Source organism: Oncorhynchus nerka, linkage group LG9a (genome assembly GCF_034236695.1).
Source record: "Oncorhynchus nerka isolate Pitt River linkage group LG9a, Oner_Uvic_2.0, whole genome shotgun sequence".
Classification (NCBI taxonomy): domain Eukaryota; kingdom Metazoa; phylum Chordata; class Actinopteri; order Salmoniformes; family Salmonidae; genus Oncorhynchus; species Oncorhynchus nerka.
Window position 1 is genome coordinate 5,191,177 of NC_088404.1, and position 22,735 is coordinate 5,213,911.

Sequence of the window (22,735 nt, forward strand, 5' to 3'; positions counted from 1 at the left end):
TTGTAACTAACGACGTCTCGGTCTCAAAGACAGCAGCCTCCCAGCTTCCTCCCTGCCGTGGATAACATAGGCTGGGCCTCCCCATCATGGGTCTCTGGGCTGTTCTAGTGGGTAGCTCAGATAAATGCTTAGAGGAGCTAATTCAGGCACCAGGGAAGGTTAAACAGGGTTAGTGAGGAATTACGGGTAAAAGGCAGTTCTCTTTTCTTTTCCTTCAAAGTAGTAAGGATATGTAATTTTCCCTCTGATGAGATGATGAGCGGTAGCCTAATGTTAACTCCCTGTAAAGATGAGTGAAACCACTGGATCGCACACACTCTTAGAAACAAGGGTTCCAAGAGGGTTGTTAGGTTGTCTCCAATAGGGTAACCCTTTTTGGTTCCAAGTAGAACCCTTTTGTAGTTCTAGGTAGAACTAAACAATTTTGGGCTCCATGTAGAACCCTCTGTGAAAAGGGTTCTACATGGAACCCAAAATGATTATACCTAGAACCCAACAGGTTTTTTTTATACCTGGAACCCAAAGGGTTCTACCTGGAACTGAAAAGGGTTCTTCAAATGCATCTCCTATGGGGACAGCGAAAGAACCCTTTTCGGTACTAAATAGCTCCTTTTTTTTCTAAAAGTGTAGAAGCTATTAGATAACCATACTGCTCATTGGAAGACTGTACAAAACCTACTCTGAAGTGATAGGTTTCTTAACTAGAAAAAAATCTCGCTCTGAAATATAAAATCTAAATTGATTTACAACTTTAGACAACCCTTTCTACGGTATTTTAAGAATTGATCACATAAAGCAAGATTGTCCCGCCCTGATCTGTTTCAACTGTCTTTGTGATTGTCTCCACCCCCCTCCAGGTGTCTCCCGTTTTCCCCATTAGTCTCTGGGTATTTGTTCCTGTGTTCCCTGTTCGTCTGTTGCCAGTTCGTCTCCTCAAGTCAACCAGCGTGTTTTTGCCGTGCTCCTGCTTTTTCCCTTATCTCTGTTTGCTAGTCTTCCCGGTTTTGACCCCAGCCTGCCTTGACTCTGAACCCGCCTGCCTGACCTGACCACGAGCCTGTCTGCCACTCTGTATCTCCTGGACTCTGACCTTGTTATGATCTTTTGCCTGTCCACGACCATTCTCTTGCCTGCCCCTTGGATTATGATAAATATCAGAGACTCGAACCATCGGCCTCTCGTGTCTGCATCTGGGTCTCGCCCTGTGCCCTTAGAGCAGATAACATTAAAAGCCCAGTGCAGTCAGAAATGTGATTTGCCTGTTTTGTGTATATATATGTATATATATGTGTGTATATATATGTATATATATATATATGTCCACACTATGAGGTTGGAATAATACTGAAATTGTGAAGATGATGATAGTGTCCTTTTAGTGTTAAGAGCTGTTTGAAAAGACAGCCGTGAAATGTCAGTCTGTTTTGGTGGGATGGAGCTTTGGGCTGCCTTGTGAAATCACCGGACGGTAAATTAGTTAATAGACCAATAAGAAAGAGCGTTCCGAACCTCTCTGCCAATAACAGCTAGTTTCAAGTTTTTCCCTCCCCACTCAAATCCTTCCCAGACAGTCCCAGCTAAATTCTTGCTTGAGAAAATGCTCTATGCTAAGAAGCTATTTATGATCATTGCAAACAATCACAGTAAGGTACTTAATTGTTACCCAGACATGATTTGATATTGAGATTTTTTTTTTAAATGTCTGCATTGGAGCTTTAAGTAAAGTATGAGTCAAACACGGAAACGTTTTAGAATGCAGTGCAGTGGTCTAATAGGAAGGGGTTTAGAATGCAGTGCAGTGGTCTAATAGGAAGGGGTTTAGAATGCAGTGCAGTGGTCTAATAGGAAGGGGTTTAGAATGCAGTGCAGTGGTCTAATAGGAAGGGGTTTAGAATGCAGTGCAGTGGTCTAATAGGAAGGGGTTTAGAATGCAGTACAGTGGTCTAATAGGAAGGGGTTTAGAATGCAGTGCAGTGGTCTAATAGGAAGGGGTTTAGAATGCAGTACAGTGGTCTAATAGGAAGGGGTTTAGAATGCAGTACAGTGGTCTAATAGGAAGGGGTTTCGAATGCAGTACAGTGGTCTAATAGGAAGGGGTTTAGAATGCAGTACAGTGGTCTAATAGGAAGGGGTTTAGAATGCAGTACAGTGGTCTAATAGGAAGGGGTTTAGAATGCAGTACAGTGGTCTAATAGGAAGGGGTTTAGGATGTAGTACAGTGGTCTAATATGAAGGGTTTAGAATGCAGTACAGTGGTCTAATAGGAAGGGGTTTAGAATGCAGTACAGTGGTCTAATAGGAAGGGGTTTAGAATGCAGTGCAGTGGTCTAATAGGAAGGGGTTTAGAATGCAGTGCAGTGGTCTAATAGGAAGGGGTTTAGAATGCAGTGCAGTGGTCTAATAGGAAGGGGTTTAGAATGCAGTACAGTGGTCTAATAGGAAGGGGTTTAGAATGCAGTGCAGTGGTCTAATAGGAAGGGGTTCAGAATGCAGTGCAGTGGTCTAATAGGAAGGGGTTTAGAATGTAGTACAGTGGTCTAATAGGAAGGGGTTTAGAATGCAGTACAGTGGTCTCATAGGAAGGGGTTTAGAATGCAGTACAGTGGTCTAATAGGAAGGGGTTTAGAATGTAGTACAGTGGTCTAATAGGAAGGGGTTTAGAATGCAGTACAGTGGTCTAATAGGAAGGGGTTTAGAATGCAGTACAGTAGTCTAATAGGAAGGGGTTTAGAATGCAGTGCAGTGGTCTAATAGGAAGGGGTTTAGAATGCAGTGCAGTGGTCTAATAGGAAGGGGTTCAGAATGCAGTGCAGTGGTCTAATAGGAAGGGGTTTAGAATGTAGTACAGTGGTCTAATAGGAAGGGGTTTAGAATGCAGTACAGTGGTCTCATAGGAAGGGGTTTAGAATGCAGTACAGTGGTCTAATAGGAAGGGGTTTAGGATGCAGTACAGTGGTCTAATAGGAAGGGGTTTAGAATGCAGTACAGTGGTCTAATAGGAAGGGGTTTAGAATGCAGTGCAGTGGTCTAATAGGAAGGGGTTTAGAATGTAGTACAGTGGTCTAATAGGAAGGGGTTTAGATTGCCGATTAGATGCTGTTGAAGGGTAGACTGATTAGACATCCTCATAAAAACTGGTCACATGATGCTGAAACCTGACCACTACTGAGAGAGGAAGGAGAGAGAGGCAGTGAGGGGGGATGGGTGACCTACACTACACAAGAAGCAACACACTTCACTGCAGCACTGTCATGACGATAGGACAGGGTCATGAGGATGGGACAGGGTCATGAGGATAGGACAGGGTCATGAGGATGGGACAGGGTCATGAGGATGGGACAGGGTCATGAGGATAGGACAGGGTCATGAGGATAGGACAGGGTCATGAGGATAGGACAGGGTCATGAGGATAAGACAGGGTCATGACGATAGGACAGGGTCATGAGGATAAGACAGGGTCATGAGGATGGGACAGGGTCATGACGATAGGACAGGGTCATGAGGATAGGACAGGGTCATGACGATAGGACAGGGTCATGACGATAGGACAGGGTCATGAGGATAAGACAGGGTCATGACGATAGGACAGGGTCATGAGGATAGGACAGGGTCATGAGGATAAGACAGGGTCATGACGATAGGACAGGGTCATGAGGATAGGACAGGGTCATGAGGATAGGACAGGGTCATGACGATAGGACAGGGTCATGAGGATAGGACAGGGTCATGACGATAGGACAGGGTCATGAGGATAGGACAGGGTCATGAGGATAAGACAGGGTCATGAGGATAGGACAGGGTCATGAGGAAAGGACAGGGGATAGGACAGGGTCATGAGGAAAGGACAGGGTCATGAGGATAGGACAGGGTCATGAGGATAGGACAGGATCATGACGATAGGACAGGGTCATGAGGATAGGACAGGGTCATGAGGATAGGACAGGGTCATGAGGATAAGACAGGGTCATGAGGATAGGACAGGGTCATGAGGATAAGACAGGGTCATGAGGATAGGACAGGGTCATGAGGAAAGGACAGGGGATAGGACAGGGTCATGAGGAAAGGACAGGGTCATGAGGATAGGACAGGGTCATGAGGAAAGGACAGGGTCATGAGGATAGGACAGGGTCATGAGGATAAGACAGGGTCATGAGGATAGGACAGGGTCATGAGGATAAGACAGGGTAATGAGGATAGGACAGGGTCATGACGATAGGACAGGGTCATGGGGATAGGACAGGGTCATGGGGATAGGACAGGGTCATGAGGATAGGACAGGGTCATGAGGATATGACAGGGTCATGAGGATAGGACAGGGTCATGAGGATAGGATAGGGGATAGGACAGGGCCATGAGGATAAGACAGGGTCATGGGGATAGGACAGGGTCATGAGGATAAGACAGGGTCATGAGGATAGGATAGGGGATAGGACAGGGCCTTTAGGATAAGACAGGGTCATGAGGATATGGTAATTTACTGCTACCATAGAGTCATATACTGCTACCATAGGGTATTATACTGTTACCATAGGGTAATATACTGCTACCATAGGGTAATATACTGCTACCATAGGGTAATATACGGCTACCATAGGGTATTATACTGCTACCATAGGGTAATATACTGCTACCATAGGGTAATATATGGCTACCATAGGGTATTATACTGTTACCATAGGGTAATATACTGCTACCATAGGGTATTATACTGCTACCATAGGGTATTATACTGCTACCATAGGGTAATATACTGCTACCATAGGGTAATATACGGCTACCATAGGGTAATATATGGCTACCATAGGGTATTATACTGCTACCATAGGGTAATATACGGCTACCATAGGGTAATATATGGCTACCATAGGGTATTATACTGCTACCATAGGGTATTATACTGCTACCATAGGGTAATATACTGCTACCATAGGGTAATATACGGCTACCATAGGGTAATATATGGCTACCATAGGGTATTATACTGCTACCATAGGGTAATATACTGCTACCATAGGGTATTATACTGCTACCATAGGGTATTATACTGCTACCATAGGGTAATATACTGCTACCATAGGGTAATATATGGCTACCATTGTGTGTGTGTGTGTGTGTGTGTGTGTGTGTGTGTGTGTGTGTGTGTGTGTGTGTGTGTTAGAGGTCGACCGATTAATCGGAATGTCCGATTAATTAGGGCCAATTTCAAGTTTTCATAACAATCGGAAATCGGTATTTTTGGACACCGATTTGGACAATTTTTTTTTTTTACACCTTTATTTAATGTTTATTTAACTTGGCAAGTCAGTTAAGAACACATTCTTATTTTCAATGATAGGAACAGTGGGTTACCTGCCTTGTTCAGGGGTAGAACGACAGATTTTTACCTTGTCAGCTCGGGGATTCGATCTTGCAACCTTACAATTAACTAGTCCAAGGCTCTAACCACCTGCCTCTCATTGCACTCCACGAGGAGCCTGCCTGTTACGCGTATGCAGTAAGAAGCCAAGGTAAGTTGCTAGCTAGCATTAAACTTATCTTATAAAAAACAATCAATCAATCATAATCACTAGTTATCACTACAAATGGTTGATGATATTACTAGTTTATCTAACGTGTCCTGCGTTGCATATAATCGATGCGGTGTGTATTAGCGAAAAAGGACTGTCTTGCTCCAATGTGTACCTAACCAAAAACATCAACGCCTTTCTTAAAATCAATACACAAGTATAGATATTTTTTTTAACCCTGCATATTTAGTTAATATTGCCTGCTAACCTGGCTCGTTGCGAACTGTGTGAAGACTATTTCTTCCTAACAAAGACAGACAACTTCGCCAAAAGGGGGATGATTTAACAAAAGCGCATTTGCGAAAAAAGCACAATCGTTGCACGACTGTACCTAACCATAAACACCAATGCCTTTCTTAAAATCAATACACAGAAACCTGCATATTTTGCTAAAAGAAATCCAGGTTAGCAGGCAATATTAACCAGGTGAAATTGTGTCACTTCTCTTGCGTTCATTGCACACAGAGTCAGGGTATATGCAACAGTTTGAGACGCCTAATTTGCCAGAATTTTACGTAATTATGACATAACATTGAAGGTTGTGCAATGTAACATAAATATTTAGACTTATGGATGCCACCGTTAGATAAAATACGGAACAGTTCCGTATTTCACTGAAAGAATAAACGTCTTGTTTTCGAAATGATAGTTTCCGGATTCGACCATATTAATGACCTAAGGCTCGTATTTCTGTGTGTTATTATGTTATAATTAAGTTAATTAAGTATGATTTGATAGAGCAGTCTGACTGAGCGATGGTAGGCACCAACAGGCTCGTGAGCATTCATTTAAACAGCACTTTCGTGCGTTTTGCCAGCAGCTCTTCGTTGTGCTTCAAGCATTGAGCTGTTTATGACTTCAAGCCTATCAACTCCCGAGATTATGCTGGTGTAAATTATGTGAAATGGCTAGCTAGTTAGCGGGGTGCGTGCTAATAGCGTTTCAAACGTCACTCGCTCTGGGACTTGGAGTGGTTGTGTCACGCCCTGGTCGAAGTATTTTGTGTTTTTCTTTATGTTTTGGTCAGGCCAGGGTGTGACATGGGTTTTTGTATGTGGTGTGTAGCTTAGTGGGATTGTAGCTTAGTGGGGTGTTCTGGGAGAGTCTATGGCTGTCTGAAGTGGTTCTCAATCAGAGGCAGGTGTTTACCGTTGTCTCTGATTGGGAACCATATTTAGGCAGCCATATTCTTTGGTTGTATTGTGGGTGATTGTCCTGTGTGTCTTGATGTCCTTGTTAGAGGTTTGTAGACACATGTATAGGCTGTTTTCGGTTTTCGTTTCGTTTATTGTTTTGTTGAGTTTGTGTGTTGATTCGTGTTAAGTTGTTTTATTAAACATGGATCGAAATCTACACGCTGCAGTTTGGTCCGACTTTCCTTCACCAGTAGAAAGCCGTTACAGAATCCCCCACCACAGGACCAAGCAGCGTGTCAACAGGCAGGAGCCACAGGAGAAGCGACAGGTGCAGCAGGAGCAGCAGCAAAGGCAGCAGCAGGAGAAGCAACAGAAGCAGCAGCAGCAGTGGGAGAGGCTGCACTCTTTGGATAAATGGACTTGGGAGGAGATCCTTGAGGGAAAAGGACCCTGGGCAGAGCCATGGATGGAATTGGAGCTGTCGGCGAAGCAGAGTGCTGAGTCTGAGAGTGTGGAGGATGTAGTGGACAGAGTAGAAAGAAAGCTGTTGGCGTGGCATAGTATGCACGGCATACCAGTGCCAGCACCACGCATCAGGCCTACAGTGCGTCCCGCCTGTCCAGCGCTGCCGGAGCCTCCCGCCTGTCCGGCGCTGCTGCCGGAGCTTCCCGCCTGTCCGGCGCTGTCAGAGCTACCGCCCCTCATGCCAGAGGCGCCAGAGCCCCTCATTCCAGAGGCACCAGTACTCCTCAGTCCAGCGCTGCCAGAGCCTTTTTCTCCAGTCTGCCCAGCGCCGTCTGAGCTACCCGTCTGCCCAGCGCCGCCAGTACCGCCAGTCTGCCCACCGCCGCCAGTCTGCCCTGTGCCACCTCCACACTCCAGTCCTCCGGTAGCAGCTCCCCGCACCAGGCTTCCTGTGCGTGTCCTCGATCCAGTGCCACCAGTTCCAGCACCACGCACCGGGCCTTCAGTGCGGCTCGCCTGTTCAGCGCAGCCAGCGCTTTTCTCCTCTCCTGCGCTGTTGGAGTCTCCCGCCTGTTTAGCGCAGCCAGAGCCTTTCTCCTCTACAGCGCTGCCGGAGTCTCCCGCTTGTTCAGCGCAGCCAGAGCTGTCAGTCTACATGGAGCAGCCAGAGCTGCCAGTCGGCAAGGAGCAACCAGAGCTGTCAGTCAACATGAAGCAGCCAGAGCTGTCAGTCTGCAAGGAGCTGTCAGTCTGCATGGAGCTGTCAGTCTGCATGGAGCTGCCAGTCTGCATGGAGCTGCCAGTCTGCATGGAGCTGCCAGTCTGCATGGAGCAGCCAGTCTGCAAGGAGCAGCCAGAGCTGTCAGTCAACATGAAGCAGCCAGAGCTGTCAGTCTGCAAGGAGCTGTCAGTCTGCAAGGAGCTGTCAGTCTGCAAGGAGCTGTCAGTCTGCAAGGAGCTGCCAGTCTGCCCAGCGCCGCCAGTGCTCCCAGTCTGCCCAGCGCCGCCAGTCTGCCCAGCGCCGCCAGTCTGCCCAGCGCCACCAGTCTGCCCAGCGCCGCCAGTCTGTCAGGATCAGTTAGATCCATCAGTCAGCCAGGATCCGCCAGAAGTGCCAGTCGGCCAGGATCTGCCAGTCGGCCAGGATCTGCTAGTGTGCCAGGATCCGCCAGTCAGCAAGGATCCGCCAGTCTGCCAGGATCCGCCAGAAGTGCCAGTCAGCCAGGATCCGCCAGTCAGCCAGGATCTGCCAGAACCGCCAGTCAGCCAGGATCCGCCAGTCAGCCAGGATCCGCCAGTCAGCCAGGATCTGCCAGAACCGCTAGTCAGCCAGGATCCGCCAGTCAGCCAGGATCCGCCAGTTAGCCAGGATCTGCCAGAACCGCTAGTCAGCCAGGATCCGCCAGTCAGCCAGGATCCGCCAGTCAGCCAGGATCTGCCAGATCCGCTTGTCAGCCAGGATCCGCCAGTCAGCCAGGATCCGCCAGTCAGCCAGGATCTGCCAGATCCGCCAGTCAGCCAGGATCCGCCAGTCAGCCAGGATCTGCCAGATCCGCCAGTCAGCCAGGATCTGCCAGTCGGCCAGGATCTGCCGGATCCGCCAGTCGGCCAGGATCCGCCAGTCAGCCAGGATCTGCCAGTCAGCCAGGATCTGCCGGAACCACCAGCCAGCCAGGATCTGGTAGATCCATCAACCTGCCTGAACTTCCTCTCACTCCTGAGCTTCCTCTCACTCCCGAGCTTCCTCTCACTCCTGAGCTGCCTCCGTCCCGAGCTGTCCTTCAGTCCCGATCTGCTCCTCAGTCCAGTGGGGTTCTGGGTGAGGACTACTAGGCCATGGTCGGCGGCGAGGGTGGACTATCCAGGGACGCGAGGAAGAGGGACTAAGACAGTGTTTGAGTGGGGTCCGCGTCCCGCACCGGAGCCGCCACCATGGACAGACGCCCACCCGGACCCTCCCTGTTGTTTTGAGGTGCGTTCGGGAGTCCGCACCTTGGGGGGGGGTTCTGTCACGCCCTGGTCGAAGTATTTTGTGTTTTTCTTTATGTTTTGGTCAGGCCAGGGTGTGACATGGGTTTTTGTATGTGGTGTGTAGCTTAGTGGGATTGTAGCTTAGTGGGGTGTTCTGGGAGAGTCTATGGCTGTCTGAAGTGGTTCTCAATCAGAGGCAGGTGTTTACCGTTGTCTCTGATTGGGAACCATATTTAGGCAGCCATATTCTTTGGTTGTATTGTGGGTGATTGTCCTGTGTGTCTTGATGTCCTTGTTAGAGGTTTGTAGACACATGTATAGGCTGTTTTCGTTTCGTTTATTGTTTTGTTGAGTTTGTGTGTTGATTCGTGTTAAGTTGTTTTATTAAACATGGATCGAAATCTACACGCTGCAGTTTGGTCCGACTCTCCTTCACCAGTAGAAAGCCGTTACAGGTTGTTCCCTTTGCTCTGCAAGGGCCGGCTTTCGTGGAGCGATGGGTAACGCTGCTTCGAGGGTGGCTGTTGTCGATGTGTTCCTGGTTCGAGCCCAGGTAGGGGCGAGGAGAGGGACGGAAGCTATACTGTTACACTGGCAATACTAAAGTGCCTATAAGAACATCCAATAGTCAAAAGTATATGAACTACAAATCGTATAGAGAGAAATAGTACTATAATTCCTATAATAACTACAACCTAAAACTTCTTCCCCGGGAATATTGAAGACTCGTGTTAAAAGGAACCACCAGCTTTCATATGTTCTCATGTTCTGAGCAAGGAACTTTTTTACACGGCACATATTGCACTTTTACTTTCTTCTCCAACACTTTGTTTTTGCATTATTTAAACCAAATTGAACATGTTTCATTTTATTTGAGGCTAAATTGATTTTATTGATGTATTATATTAAGTAAAAATAAGTGTTCATTCAGTATTGTTGTAATTGTCATTATTACAATTTTTATTAATATTTTTAAATCGGCCGATTAATCGCTATCGGCTTTTTTGGCCCTCCAATAATCGGTATCGATATCGGCGTTGAAAAATCATAATCGGTCGACCTCTAGTGTGTGTGTGAGAGAGAGAGAGCTCATTTATAACATTATGTTATTGCACCTAACCCTGACTGTATAATTACAGGTGAGAACAAAACAACTGTTTTTCATTTTTAATGAGGAACACATGAGTTCATGTCTCATTGTTTCCATGCTCAAGGTCCACAGCAGAAGGGTTTTAGAATACTTTGCAGAATGAGAACACAATATCTTCCACACGTGCACTATTCTAACAGTATGTTGCAAAATAAAATAAAAAATGTCCTAATTTCTCATATGATGTTTTTTCACTAAAAGTCCTGGATAAAAGATTAGGGGAAGGAACGAAGTCAGGGTTGGACCGTTGTTTTACAACAGCTACGTCATTCTAACAGTTGATGCACTATCTGACGTAAGACAACGGAGGAAAACAATGGCGCCACATATACAGTACCGGTCAAAAGTTTGGACACAAGGTTGTTTTTATTTTTATTTTTTACATTGTAGAATAATAGTGAAGACATCAAAACTATGAAATAACACACATGGAATCATGTAGTAACCAAGAAAATGTGTTAAACAAATTCTTCAAAGTAGCCACCTTTGCCTTGATGACAGCTTTGCACACTCTTGGCATTCTCTCAACCAGTCATGAGGTAGTCACCTGGAATGCATTTCAATTAACAGGTGTGCCTTGTTAAAAGTTAATTTGTGGAATTTCTTTCCTTCTTAATGCGTTTGAGCCAATCAGTTGTGTTATGACAAGGTAGGGTTGGTATACAGAAGACAGCCCTATTTGGTAAAAGACCAAGTCCATATTATGGCAAGAACAGCTCAAATAAGCAAAGATAAATGACAGAACATCATTTCTTTAAGACAGGAAGGTCAGTCAATACTGAAAATTTCAAGAACTTTGAAAGTTTCTTCAAGTGCAGTCGCAAAAAACATCAAGTGCTATGATGAAACTGGCTCTCATGAGGACCGCCACAGGAAAGGAAGACCCAGAGTTACCTCTGCTGCAGAGGACAAGTTCACTAGAGTTACCAGCCTCAGAAATTGCAGCCCAAATAAATGCTTCACAGAGTTCAAGTAACAGACACATCTCAACATTAACTGTTCAGAGGAGAATGCGTGAATCAGGCCTTTATGGTCAAATTGCGGCAAAGAAACCACTACTAAAGGACTGTTAGAGCCGATTTGGAAATTTTTGTATGAACGACAGAACATACAGAGCTCCATGTACGTGTGTGTAAATATATTAAATATGAATGTATATGACTAAATATTAGGTACCTTTATGATTTATATTACCTGATTGAGATGTATTCATTTGTTATAAGTGTATCTTAGTTTTTGTCCCCCCCCCATTCATTGTACTGTGGTCAGTGTGTTGTGATAGGATAAAGGCAGGAAGTTGGGGCTTCGGGGGGAGGGGAGACATATATATGTCAAGTAATCTATGATTTAAGTTGAATCATTTTTTTGTTAGATATAAGCCTTTTTGCTGCACCATATCCCTGGATCTCATAGAATGTTTTTGCCGTTTGGGAACTTCAAATGTGGACCGTATGTGTACGAAACAAGCTTCAGGCTCCAACCACCGTGTCTTTGCGAGACGCAGAGTAGGTGAACGGATTATCTCTGCATGTGTAGTTCCCATCGTGAAGCATGGAGGAGGAGGGGGTGTTGATGGTGCTTTGATTTATTTGTAATTCAAGTCACACTTAACCAGCATGGTTACCACAGCATTCTGCAGCGATACGCCATCCCATCTGGTTTGCGCTTAGTGCGACTATCATTTGTTTTTCAACGGGACAATGATCCAACACACCTCCAGGATGTGTAAGGGCTAATTGACCAAGAAGGAGAGTGATGGAGTGCTGCATCAGGCTGAAATAAATACACTCCATTAGTTTTCTTCATCACTCTTCATTTTTCTTCATTTTTTTCATCAGATATACTTGTATTTTCTTTTTTTACATTGTATAACTGATGTGAAACACTGTCTTCACCAAAAAACTTGCATCTGTGAATAAGGGCCTAATGTGCAGTTTCTACGTAACAGGGATTCCCCCGAGAGCGCACGTGCTCAGTTGTTACCCATCTCCACTGCTGTGGCAGTCGGCTACATAAAAAATGAGATAAAATCATCGCATTTCCTGACTCAAAACAGATAGTACTTTGGCAAAAATAGCTAATTCAATCAAAAACAACCGGTTGTCCACACATTGCAGATTTCTGAATCATGAATTCACTGGTAATGGAGCACAGCTAGGCCTGCATCCAGCAATGTCATGAGTCACGTGACCTCCTTTCGCAGCCGTTTCAGTACAGCACTAGAGGGGACAGAAAGTGGGAGAGAGCCAACTCCAATGGACTAATTTCAATGTATGAAATCACTTGGGCGTTTTGGGATTCGGGGTAAACTTCTCCTTTATTAACAATGGTGGAAAGTCCCCCCACCCCCAGTTGAACCATTGAAATCCGCGATGAGAAGTGTAGAGAATCAGGACATAGCCAGCCACACAGGACCGGTAGCAGGAAGAGAACTCTCTGGCAATGACACTCTCATTTCACACAACAACAACAACAACACAGTACTCCCACCAAGTATGGCATGAAAAACATAGGTAAGACAAGCAGCATCCATATCTACTCTATGGCCTTAAGTAAGACCATATGATACGTACCCTCCAATATGTGACTAGCACAAAATAACCACTGGATGCTCCAGTACACACCGACAACAATTACAGCACGTGGTGATGTATGAGTGTGTCAACAACACTCATATACACACAGAGATGATTAGGTATTTAACCGACAGCTGCAGGTTTGTGTAAAGACTGTAAGGCGACGCTAAACAAACAACACAACTTCATTAAATGTATCGAAAATGGAAAAAACACACACACACACAAACACGCACAAACACGCACATGCAAACACAAACGCTCCTGGGCATAGAGGAGTGGTGCTGGGTTAAAGGGGTGGGGTGTTTAAAGGGGTGGTGTGGTTAAAGGGGTGGTGTGGTTAAAGGGGTGGGGTGTTTAAAGGGGTGGTGTGGTTAAAGGGGTGGTGTGGTTAAAGGGGTGGTGTATTTAAAGGGGTGGGGTGGTTAAAGGGGTGGTGTGGTTAAAGGGGTGGTGTGGTTAAAGGGGTGGTGTGTTTAAAGGGGTGGTTAAAGGGGTGGTGTGGTTAAAGGGGGGTGGGGTGTTTAAAGGGGTGGGGTGTTTAAAGGGGTGGTGTGGTTAAAGGGGAGGGGTGTTTAAAGGGGTGGTGTGGTTAAAGGGGAGGGGTGTTTAAAGGGGTGGTGTGGTTAAAGGGGAGGGGTGTTTAAAGGGGTGGTGTGGTTAAAGGGGAGGGGTGTTTAAAGGGGTGGTGTGGTTAAAGGGGAGGGGTGTTTAAAGGGGTGGTGTGGTTAAAGGGGAGGGGTGTTTAAAGGGGTGGTGTGGTTAAAGGGGTGGTGTGGTTAAAGGGGAGGGGTGTTTAAAGGGGTGGTGTGGTTAAAGGGGTGGTGTGTTTAAAGGGGTGTTTAAAGGGGCGGGGTGTTTAAAGTGGTGGTGTGTTTTTAACCACTACTGTACACTGAAAGAGATAATCAGTGTTGCTATGACACTTCAGGAAGGGAAAGAAACGAAGGACATTCCTAAACACAAACATCCCAAGAGACATCATGAAAATCACAACTGCCTGTTGCCGGGTGTTGACTCAAACTGGTCAGGACAACATGTTTAAGTTTTACACTGTGGACTGGAAAATGTAACAAGTGAGTTGGAAAGCCCATTAGACAATGGAAATTAAATGACTGCACCTTAATACATTTGCATAAACCCAATAACATGCAAACTGGTCTAGCGCAGGAAGGAGAAGAAGCAACACAGCACTGAATAGACTTGTACTGGGGTATATGCACACTACACACGACACACTACACACTACACACTACACACTACACAGCACTGAATAGACTTGTACTGGGGTATATGCACACTACACACTACACACTACACACTACACAGCACTGAATAGACTTGTACTGGGGTATATGCACACTACACACTACACACTACACACTACACACTACACAGCACTGAATAGACTTGTACTGGGGTATATGCACACTACACACTACACACTACACACTACACACTACACAGCACTGAATAGACTTGTACTGGGGTATATGCACACTACACACTACACACAGCACTGACATACACTTGCACTACACACTACACACTACACACTACACACTACACAGCACTGAATAGACTTGTACTGGGGTATATGCACACTACACACTACACACTACGCACTACACACTACGCACTAACACACTACACACTACACACTACACACTACGCACTACGCACTGCACACTACACACTACACACTACACACTGCACACTACACACTACACACTACACAGTATTGAATAGACTTGTACTGGGGTATATGCACACTACACACTACACACTACACACTACACACTACACAGCACTGAATGGTGAACAACTGGTGTAGAGGAGAGGACACACTGTTACCATGACACCCCGGCAGATGTAACAGCATTTTGAAGATCAACACACTGTTACCATGACACCCCGGCAGATGTAACAGCATTTTGAAGATCAACACACTGTTACCATGACACCCCGGCAGATGTAACAGCTGTTTGAAGATCAACACACTGTTACCATGACACCCCGGCAGATGTACCAGCTGTTTGAAGATCAACACACTGTTACCATGACACCCCGGCAGATGTACCAGCTGTTTGAAGATCAACACACTGTTACCATGACACCCCGGCAGATGTAACAGCTGTTTGAAGATCAACACACTGTTACCATGACACCCCGGCAGATGTAACAGCTGTTTGAAGATCAACACACTGTTACCATGACACCCCGGCAGATGTACCAGCTGTTTGAAGATCAACACACTGTTACCATGACACCCCGGCAGATGTAACAGCTGTTTGAAGATCAACACACTGTTACCATATCAAACTGTACCGTTTTGGTCTTTTATATTATGTATTGTGTACATCCCACTCAATCAATCAATCAATCAATCAATCATCAAAATCTATCAAATCAATCCATATTCCCACTCAAGATCCCATTCTTCAATTGATATTTCAATGATTAGCGAAGTGTCTCCACATCTACAGTGTGATTGAAGTGAGAACTGAACCCTTGCAGGAGAATGTGGTGTGTCTGTCTGTCTGTGTGTGTGTGTGTGTGTGTGTGTGTGTGTGTGTGTGTGTGTGTGTGTGTGTGTGTGTTTACCTCTGAAGGGTCAGGCTGGGAGTGTGGATACTCGTCAAGGTCGATGTCATGGTGATGATGGTGGCAGCCGTTGTTGTCCTCTGAAACGCATAGAGAACCAATCAATCAATTATTGAGGGGATAACCCTGTCAATCTCACTAGCTGATAACACTGCTGAGCGAATAACCCAGGTAGCATGTGTCCAGCTGGCATAGTCCCTATCTATGTTAATCTATAGTCCCTTGTGTAAAATATAACCAATCAATGAAATGTTTTTAGAAAGCCGTTTTAACATCCTTTTCAGAAAGCCCTTTTTACATCCTTTTTAAAAAGCCCTTTTACATCCTTTTTAAAAAGCCTTTTTACATCCTTTTTAAAAAGCCCTTTTACATCCTTTTTAAAAAGCCCTTTTACATCCTTTTTAAAAAGCCCTTTTACATCCCTTTTGAAAGCCCTTTTTACATCATTTTTTTGAAAGTCCTTTTTACATCCTTTTTAAAAAGCCCTTTTTACATCCTTTCTAGGTTTCTCTTATAACAGAAACCCTGCCTAAAACCCCAAACAGCAAGTAATGCAGATGTAGAAGCTTGGAAGAACGGCATTTCACTGTACTTTTGTATGTGACATCAGAACCGGAAACTCAAGATGTTCAAATGTTCATAGATGACTAGCAGGGTCAAATGATAATAATCACAGTGGTTATAGAGGTTGCAACAGGTGTACTTTTCAAAGCGGAGCATTCAGAGGTCAAGACAGCAGGTGTGGTAGTAGGAGCAAGAGAGAGGGAGAGAGAGAGGGAGAGAGAGAGAGTGAGAGAGGGAGAGAGAGAGGGAGAGAGAGAGCGAGAAAGAGAGGGAGAGAGAGAAGGGGAGAGAGAGAGAGAGAGAGGGAGAGAGAGAGAAGGAGAGAGGGAGGGAGAGCAAGAGAGAGAGAAGGAGAGAGCGAGGGAGAGCAAGCAAGAGAAAGAGAGAGAGAGAGAGAAGGGGAGAGAGAGAGAGAGAGCGAGACAGAGAGAGATGGTCGTAACAGCAGGCGAATGTCTGGTGAACCACCATGCTCTGTGCCAGGCGGAAGGATATCCCAGTAGTGAGTCAGTCTAATATAGTCCCTAAACTAAAGCAGGGTTCCCCAACTGACAGCCCTAATTTGGCCTGCGGTTGATTTGATTTGGCCCCCCAAGTTTTAAGACTGTAAAAACACCAGTAAATCAGCGCAGAGTGATTTTAATTCAGGAAATCGGTTCCAAAGTATTCCCACGCATAATAAAGAGACACATGGGGAATTAACGGAATTGGACTGAAGGGGACTGAAGGGGATGTTTACATGGAAAATGATACAACTTCAGACAGTCTGTCTTCAGTCAGTCCCGTAATCAATCAAAATCATTACTAGTCAGTCCCATAATCAATCAAAATCATTACCAGTCAGTCCCATAATAAACCAGAATCATTACCAGTCAGTCCCATAATAAACCAGAATCATTACCAGTCAGTCCCATAATAAACCAGAATCATTACCAGTCAGTCCCGTAATAAACCAGAATCATCATTACCAGTCAGTCCCATAATAAACCAGAATCATTACCAGTCAGTCCCATAATAAACCAGAATCATTACCAGTCAGTCCCATAATAAACCAGAATCATTACCAGTCAGTCCCATAATAAACCAGAATCATTACCAGCCAGTCCCGTAATCAATCAGAATCATTACCAGTCAGTCCCATAATAAACCAGAATCATTACCAGTCAGTCCCATAATAAACCAGAATCATTACCAGTCAGTCCCATAATAAACCAGAATCATTACCAGTCAGTCCCATAATAAACCAGAATCATTACCAGCCAGTCCCGTAATCAATCAGAATCATTACCAGTCAGTCCCATAATAAACCAGAATCATTACCAGTCAGTCCCGTACCATAATCAATCAGAATCATTACCAGTCAGTCCCGTAATCAACCAGAATCATTACCAGTCAGTCCCATAATCAGAATCATTACCAGTCAGTCCCGTAATCAACCAGAATCATTACCAGTCAGTCCCATAATCATTATCGGTCAGATAAAGTGCTTACACTCCTAATATAACACAAACACTGGATGCCTCTATAAATAAACCATGTAAACTCAATCAAAACAATGTAACAGATATACCTACTCAATCAAAACAATGTAACAGATATACCTACTCAATCAAAACAATGTCAATAGATCAATCAAAACAATGTAACTAAAATCAAAACAATGTTAAACCAATCTAAAGAATGTCAAAGATATCTAAAAGTTTTCTCAAGTAGTTCAAATGAATAGAGAGTGGAGAGTGTTTCTACGGCAACAGTTGCGTAACGTATCTCGTCAGCCAACCCGCTACTCAATGGTGTAAAGTACTTCAATCAAAAAATACTTTAAAGTACTACTTAAGTATTTTCTTTTGTGTATCTGTATTTTACTATTTATATTGTTGTACTTCAGTACATTCCTAAAGAAAATAATATACTTTTTTTCTCCGTTCATTTTCCCCTGACACCCAAAAGTAGTCGTTACAAACTGTGGTTGAATGGTGAGTTATTAAGGATTAGGAGATTAAGAATAAAAAATTGGTATTCTGTCATTTAACTAAACAGCAGTAGGGATTTACTGGAGTAATTATCTCAAAATATGTTTTTGGGGGGCATTGTTGTAACATGGCATATTGTGTCATGTAGAGTGTAGACACACACACACACGCACACACACACACACACACACACACACACACACACACACACACACGCACACACACACACACACACACACACACACACACACACACACACACACACACACACACACACACACACACACACACACACACACACACACACACACTTCAGAAGCTAGAGAGAAGGTGTCTGCCATTCAACTGGAGTGACACTGTTTTCAACCAATCACATTTTGAATTGCAATCACTACTGAGCGTTCAAAGGAAAGGTATCAGTGATGCAAGCAGTAGTTTTCCCATGCTAAGTTAGTAATGCTAGCTAGTTTGTGTTGTAGCAGTGTGGCGGCTGCAGTAGTTTTCCCATGCTAAGTTAGTAATGCTAGCTAGTTTGTGTTGTAGCAGTGTGGCGGCTGCAGTAGTTTTCCCATGCTAAGTTAGTAATGCTAGCTAGTTAGTGTAGTAGTAGTGTGGTAGTGTAGTAGTGTGGCGGCTGCAGTAGTTTCCCCATGCTAAGTTAGTAATGCTAGCTAGTTTGTGTTGTAGCAGTGTGGCGGCTGCAGTAGTTTTCCCATGCTAAGTTAATAATGCTAGCTAGTTTGTGTTGTAGCAGTGTGGCGGCTGCAGTAGTTTTCCCATGCTAAGTTAGTAATGCTAGCTAGTTTGTGTTGTAGTAGTGTGGCGGCTGCAGTAGTTTTCCCATGCTAAGTTAGTAATGCTAGCTAGTTTGTGTTGTAGCAGTGTGGCGGCTGCAGTAGTTTTCCCATGCTAAGTTAGTAATGCTAGCTAGTTTGTGTTGTAGCAGTGTGGCGGCTGCAGTAGTTTTCCCATGCTAAGTTAGTAATGCTAGCTAGTTTGTGTTGTAGCAGTGTGGCGGCTGCAGTAGCTGATAGGTGCATTTTGTTGCTCATTTGTTAGCATCACTCTTTTCAAGATTAACTTTCAAACTTCTTTTAAAACTTCATTTACAAATTATCATCATCTAGTGGCACTTGTTTTTGTTGCATCTTGCTTGCTGTTAGCTATCTCTTCGAAAATAAAGACTGTGAAACATTTGTTGCATCTCATTTGCTGTTAGCTATCTCTTCGAAAATAAAGACTGTGAAACATTTGTTGCATCTCGTTTGCTGTTAGCTATCTCTTCAAAAATAAAGACTGTGAAACATTGTTGCAGCTCGCTTACTGTTATCTATCTCTTAGAAAATAAAGACTGTGAAACATTGTTGCAGCTCGTTTGCTGTTATCTATCTCCTAGAAAATAAAGACTGTGAAACATTGTTACAGCTCGCTTACTGTTATCTATATCTTAGAAAATAAAGACTGTGAAACATTGTTGCAGCTCGCTTACTGTTATCTATCTCTTAGAAAATAAAGACTGTGAAACATTGTTGCAGCTCGCTTACTGTTATCTATCTCTTAGAAAATAAAGACTGTGAAACATTGTTGCAGCTCGCTTACTGTTATCTATCTCTTAGAAAATAAAGACTGTGAAACATTGTTGCAGCTCGCTTACTTTTATCTATCTCTTAGAAAATAAAGACTGTGAAACATTGTTGCAGCTCGCTTAGTGTTATCTATCTCTTAGAAAATAAAGACTGTGAAACATTGTTGCATCTATCTCTTAGAAAATAAAGACTGTGAAACATTTTTATCTATCTCTCTAGAAAATAAAGACTGTGAAACATTGTTGCAGCTCGCTTACTTTATCTATCTCTTAGAAAATAAAGACTGTGAAAGCTCGCTTACTGTTATCTATCTTGAAAATTGAAACAGCTCGCTTACTGTTATCTATCTCTTAGAAAATAAAGACTGTGAAACATTGTTGCAGCTCGCTTACTGTTATCTATCTCTTAGAAAATAAAGACTGTGAAACATTGTTGCATCTCGCTTACTGTTATCTATCTCTTAGAAAATAAAGACTGTGAAACATTGTTGCATCTCGTTTGCTGTTAGCTATCTCTTCGAAAATAAAGACTGTGAAACATTGTTGCAGCTCGCTTACTGTTAGCTATCTCTTAGAAAATAAAGACATTGTTACAGTCTAAACTGTTTTTTTGTTTGTTGTTTTTGTTTTGCTGGTGGCATTATTGAATGTGTCACATGACGGTTCTGTCTCTGTGTGTACGCCGGTCCAAAGCGTGACCAGGCCTGTTTGATTCATTCATAATGTCATCAAAAAGCATTGCTCCTCCTGCACTACAACTACAGTGGCCCGACTACAGACCATATAAATGTCGGGCGCATCTAGTGATGCTATGTTTTCTGTTATTTTCATGATTTTTTTGTTCGATTTTTTTGTTCCCTCTGAAAGCCTAGGTCCTAAGGTCAAAGTTCACCACTGGTGGAAACAGTTCGGATTGGCAGGCTGCTACTGCAGTGCTTCAGTAGCCGGTATTCTACTTGAAGATAATCTACTCAGCAACTCTTGGTAACGCAACAAAAGTTTGCTTTAAAACTGTTGTTCTACTGAGCAGGCTGAGCCCTCAAAACACTTATTTTACCACTTTAGGAAAGAGATGTGTTGTGTACCCTGACCTGTTTTCATGTCACAGTGAGTCTGGGACATCTACTTCTACGATTCCCTTTTACTCTACAGCTGCTGGCAGACTCAGTGGAATAGAGTACTGGACCACTACTACAGTACTAACTCTGCTCTGCTGCAACAGATAGCTCCTTATTCTCTATGACTGACTCTCTACTCAACAGGATGGACTTTCTATCCACCACCAAAACACCAGAGTACTGAGATAGAGTAGCTAGCTCCTTTTGCCCAGAGCTGCTCAGAGCCCCCAGACAACCTCCGGAACAGCCTCCCACAGAACAGTCTTTGTTCCCCACAGTGAACAGCTGATTACTAGGGAAATAACACAAGGACACTGGCCTCTCAAGACTCTCTGATTAACACAAGGATATGTCTGACTCCATAGAGTTTTCTATCGCTACGCATGACGCTCTACTCAACAGGCTCTTATAGGCTCCTATAAAGGAGTGGGCAGTGGGTTATCTATAGACTAACGATGGTAAATAGGCTCCTATAAAGGAGTGGGTAGTGGGTTATCTATAGACTAACGATGGTATATAGGCTCCTCGTGTATCTTAAAGCATAATTGAGAAATAATTAAATCAAAGTTGGCCTTTCCCAGGCCTCCTTTAAGACACCATAGTTTTCAACCGTAAGGCTCTCCAGAGGGTAGTGAGGTCTGCACAACGCATCACCGGGGGCAAACTACCTGCCCTCCAGGACACCTACACCACCCGATGTTACAGGAAGGCCATAAAGATCATCAAGGACATCAACCACCCGAGTCACTGCCTGTTCACCCCGCTATCATCCAGAAGGCGAGATCAGTACAGGTGCATCAAAGCTGGGACCGAGAGACTGAAAAACTGCATCTCAATGCCATCAGACTGTTAAACAGCCACCACTAACATTGAGTGGCTGCTGCCAACACACTGACACTGACACTGACTCAACTCCAGCCACTTCAATAATGGGAATTGATGGGAAATGATGTAAATATATCACTAGCCACTTTAAACAATGCTACCTTATATAATGTTACATACCCTACATTATTCATCTCATATGCATACGTATATACTGTACTCTATATCATCTACTGCATCCTTATGTAATACATGTATCACTAGCCACTTTAACTATGCCACTTTGTTTACATACTCATCTCATATGTATATACTGTACTCGATACCATCTACTGTATCTTGCCTATGCTGCTCTGTACCATCACTCATTCATATATCCTTATGTACATATTCTTTATCCCCTTACACTGTGTATAAGACAGTAGTTTTGGAATTGTTAGTTAGATTACTTGTTGGTTATTACCGCATTGTCGGAACTAGAAGCACAAGCATTTCGCTACACTCGCATTAACATCTGCTAACCATGTGTATGTGACAAATAAATTTGATTTGATTTGATAGTGTTTAATCTGTAGGTGCTACAGGCCTCCTTTAAGACTCCATAGTGTTTAATCTGAAGGTGCTACAGGTCTCCTTTAAGACTCCATAGTGTTTCATCTGTAGGTGCTACAAAGCCAAAATTGGTGTCATATGAAGCTTTACCGCTTGCTCTGTAATACGAGTAGTATTTTTGATTTGAATAACATTTTATTTACATTAATTTATAATATTCATTTTTCAATACATTGATGAACATTCACTGAACAAAAATATAACATGCAAGTATAGTAGAATAGTGAACTACTTTTGACCAAAGGCCAAGCAGGGCTGGCATAATTACCGTGTAACTGATGGTTACGGATGAAGACTGTCATGAAACAAAATAACTGTCATAGCTGTAAAAAAAAAAAAAAGTTTTACATTTTATATATATATATATATATATATGGCATTGGTGTGGTTGAGTCCGACTCTGAACAACGTGATGAAACTCTGTCGCTGAAAAAAGCAAAGGAGTCTTTGATTCCCTAGGACCTGGGCAACACCCCCCACAATGCAACAGCAGCACACATAGAAATACCATGAATAAAACAGGCTTGGAACCTCTAACCCTGGTAATATGACTGGTAAATAGAATGAATAGAACCTCTAACCCTGGTAA

At 43.8% G+C, this 22,735-nt stretch overlaps 1 protein-coding gene across 2 annotated transcripts in view; it reads right to left on the reverse strand.

Moving 5' to 3' along the window:
* Positions 1 to 22,735, reverse strand: part of LOC115120451 (anoctamin-5-like) — a 76,601-nt gene that overhangs the window by 48,263 nt on the left and 5,603 nt on the right. For both annotated transcript variants that reach the window (XM_065022220.1, XM_065022219.1), the window contains exon 2: positions 15,470 to 15,549. In XM_065022220.1, coding sequence (XP_064878292.1) covers positions 15,470 to 15,549 — 80 coding nt within the window. The remainder of the gene's footprint in view (positions 1 to 15,469; positions 15,550 to 22,735) is intronic.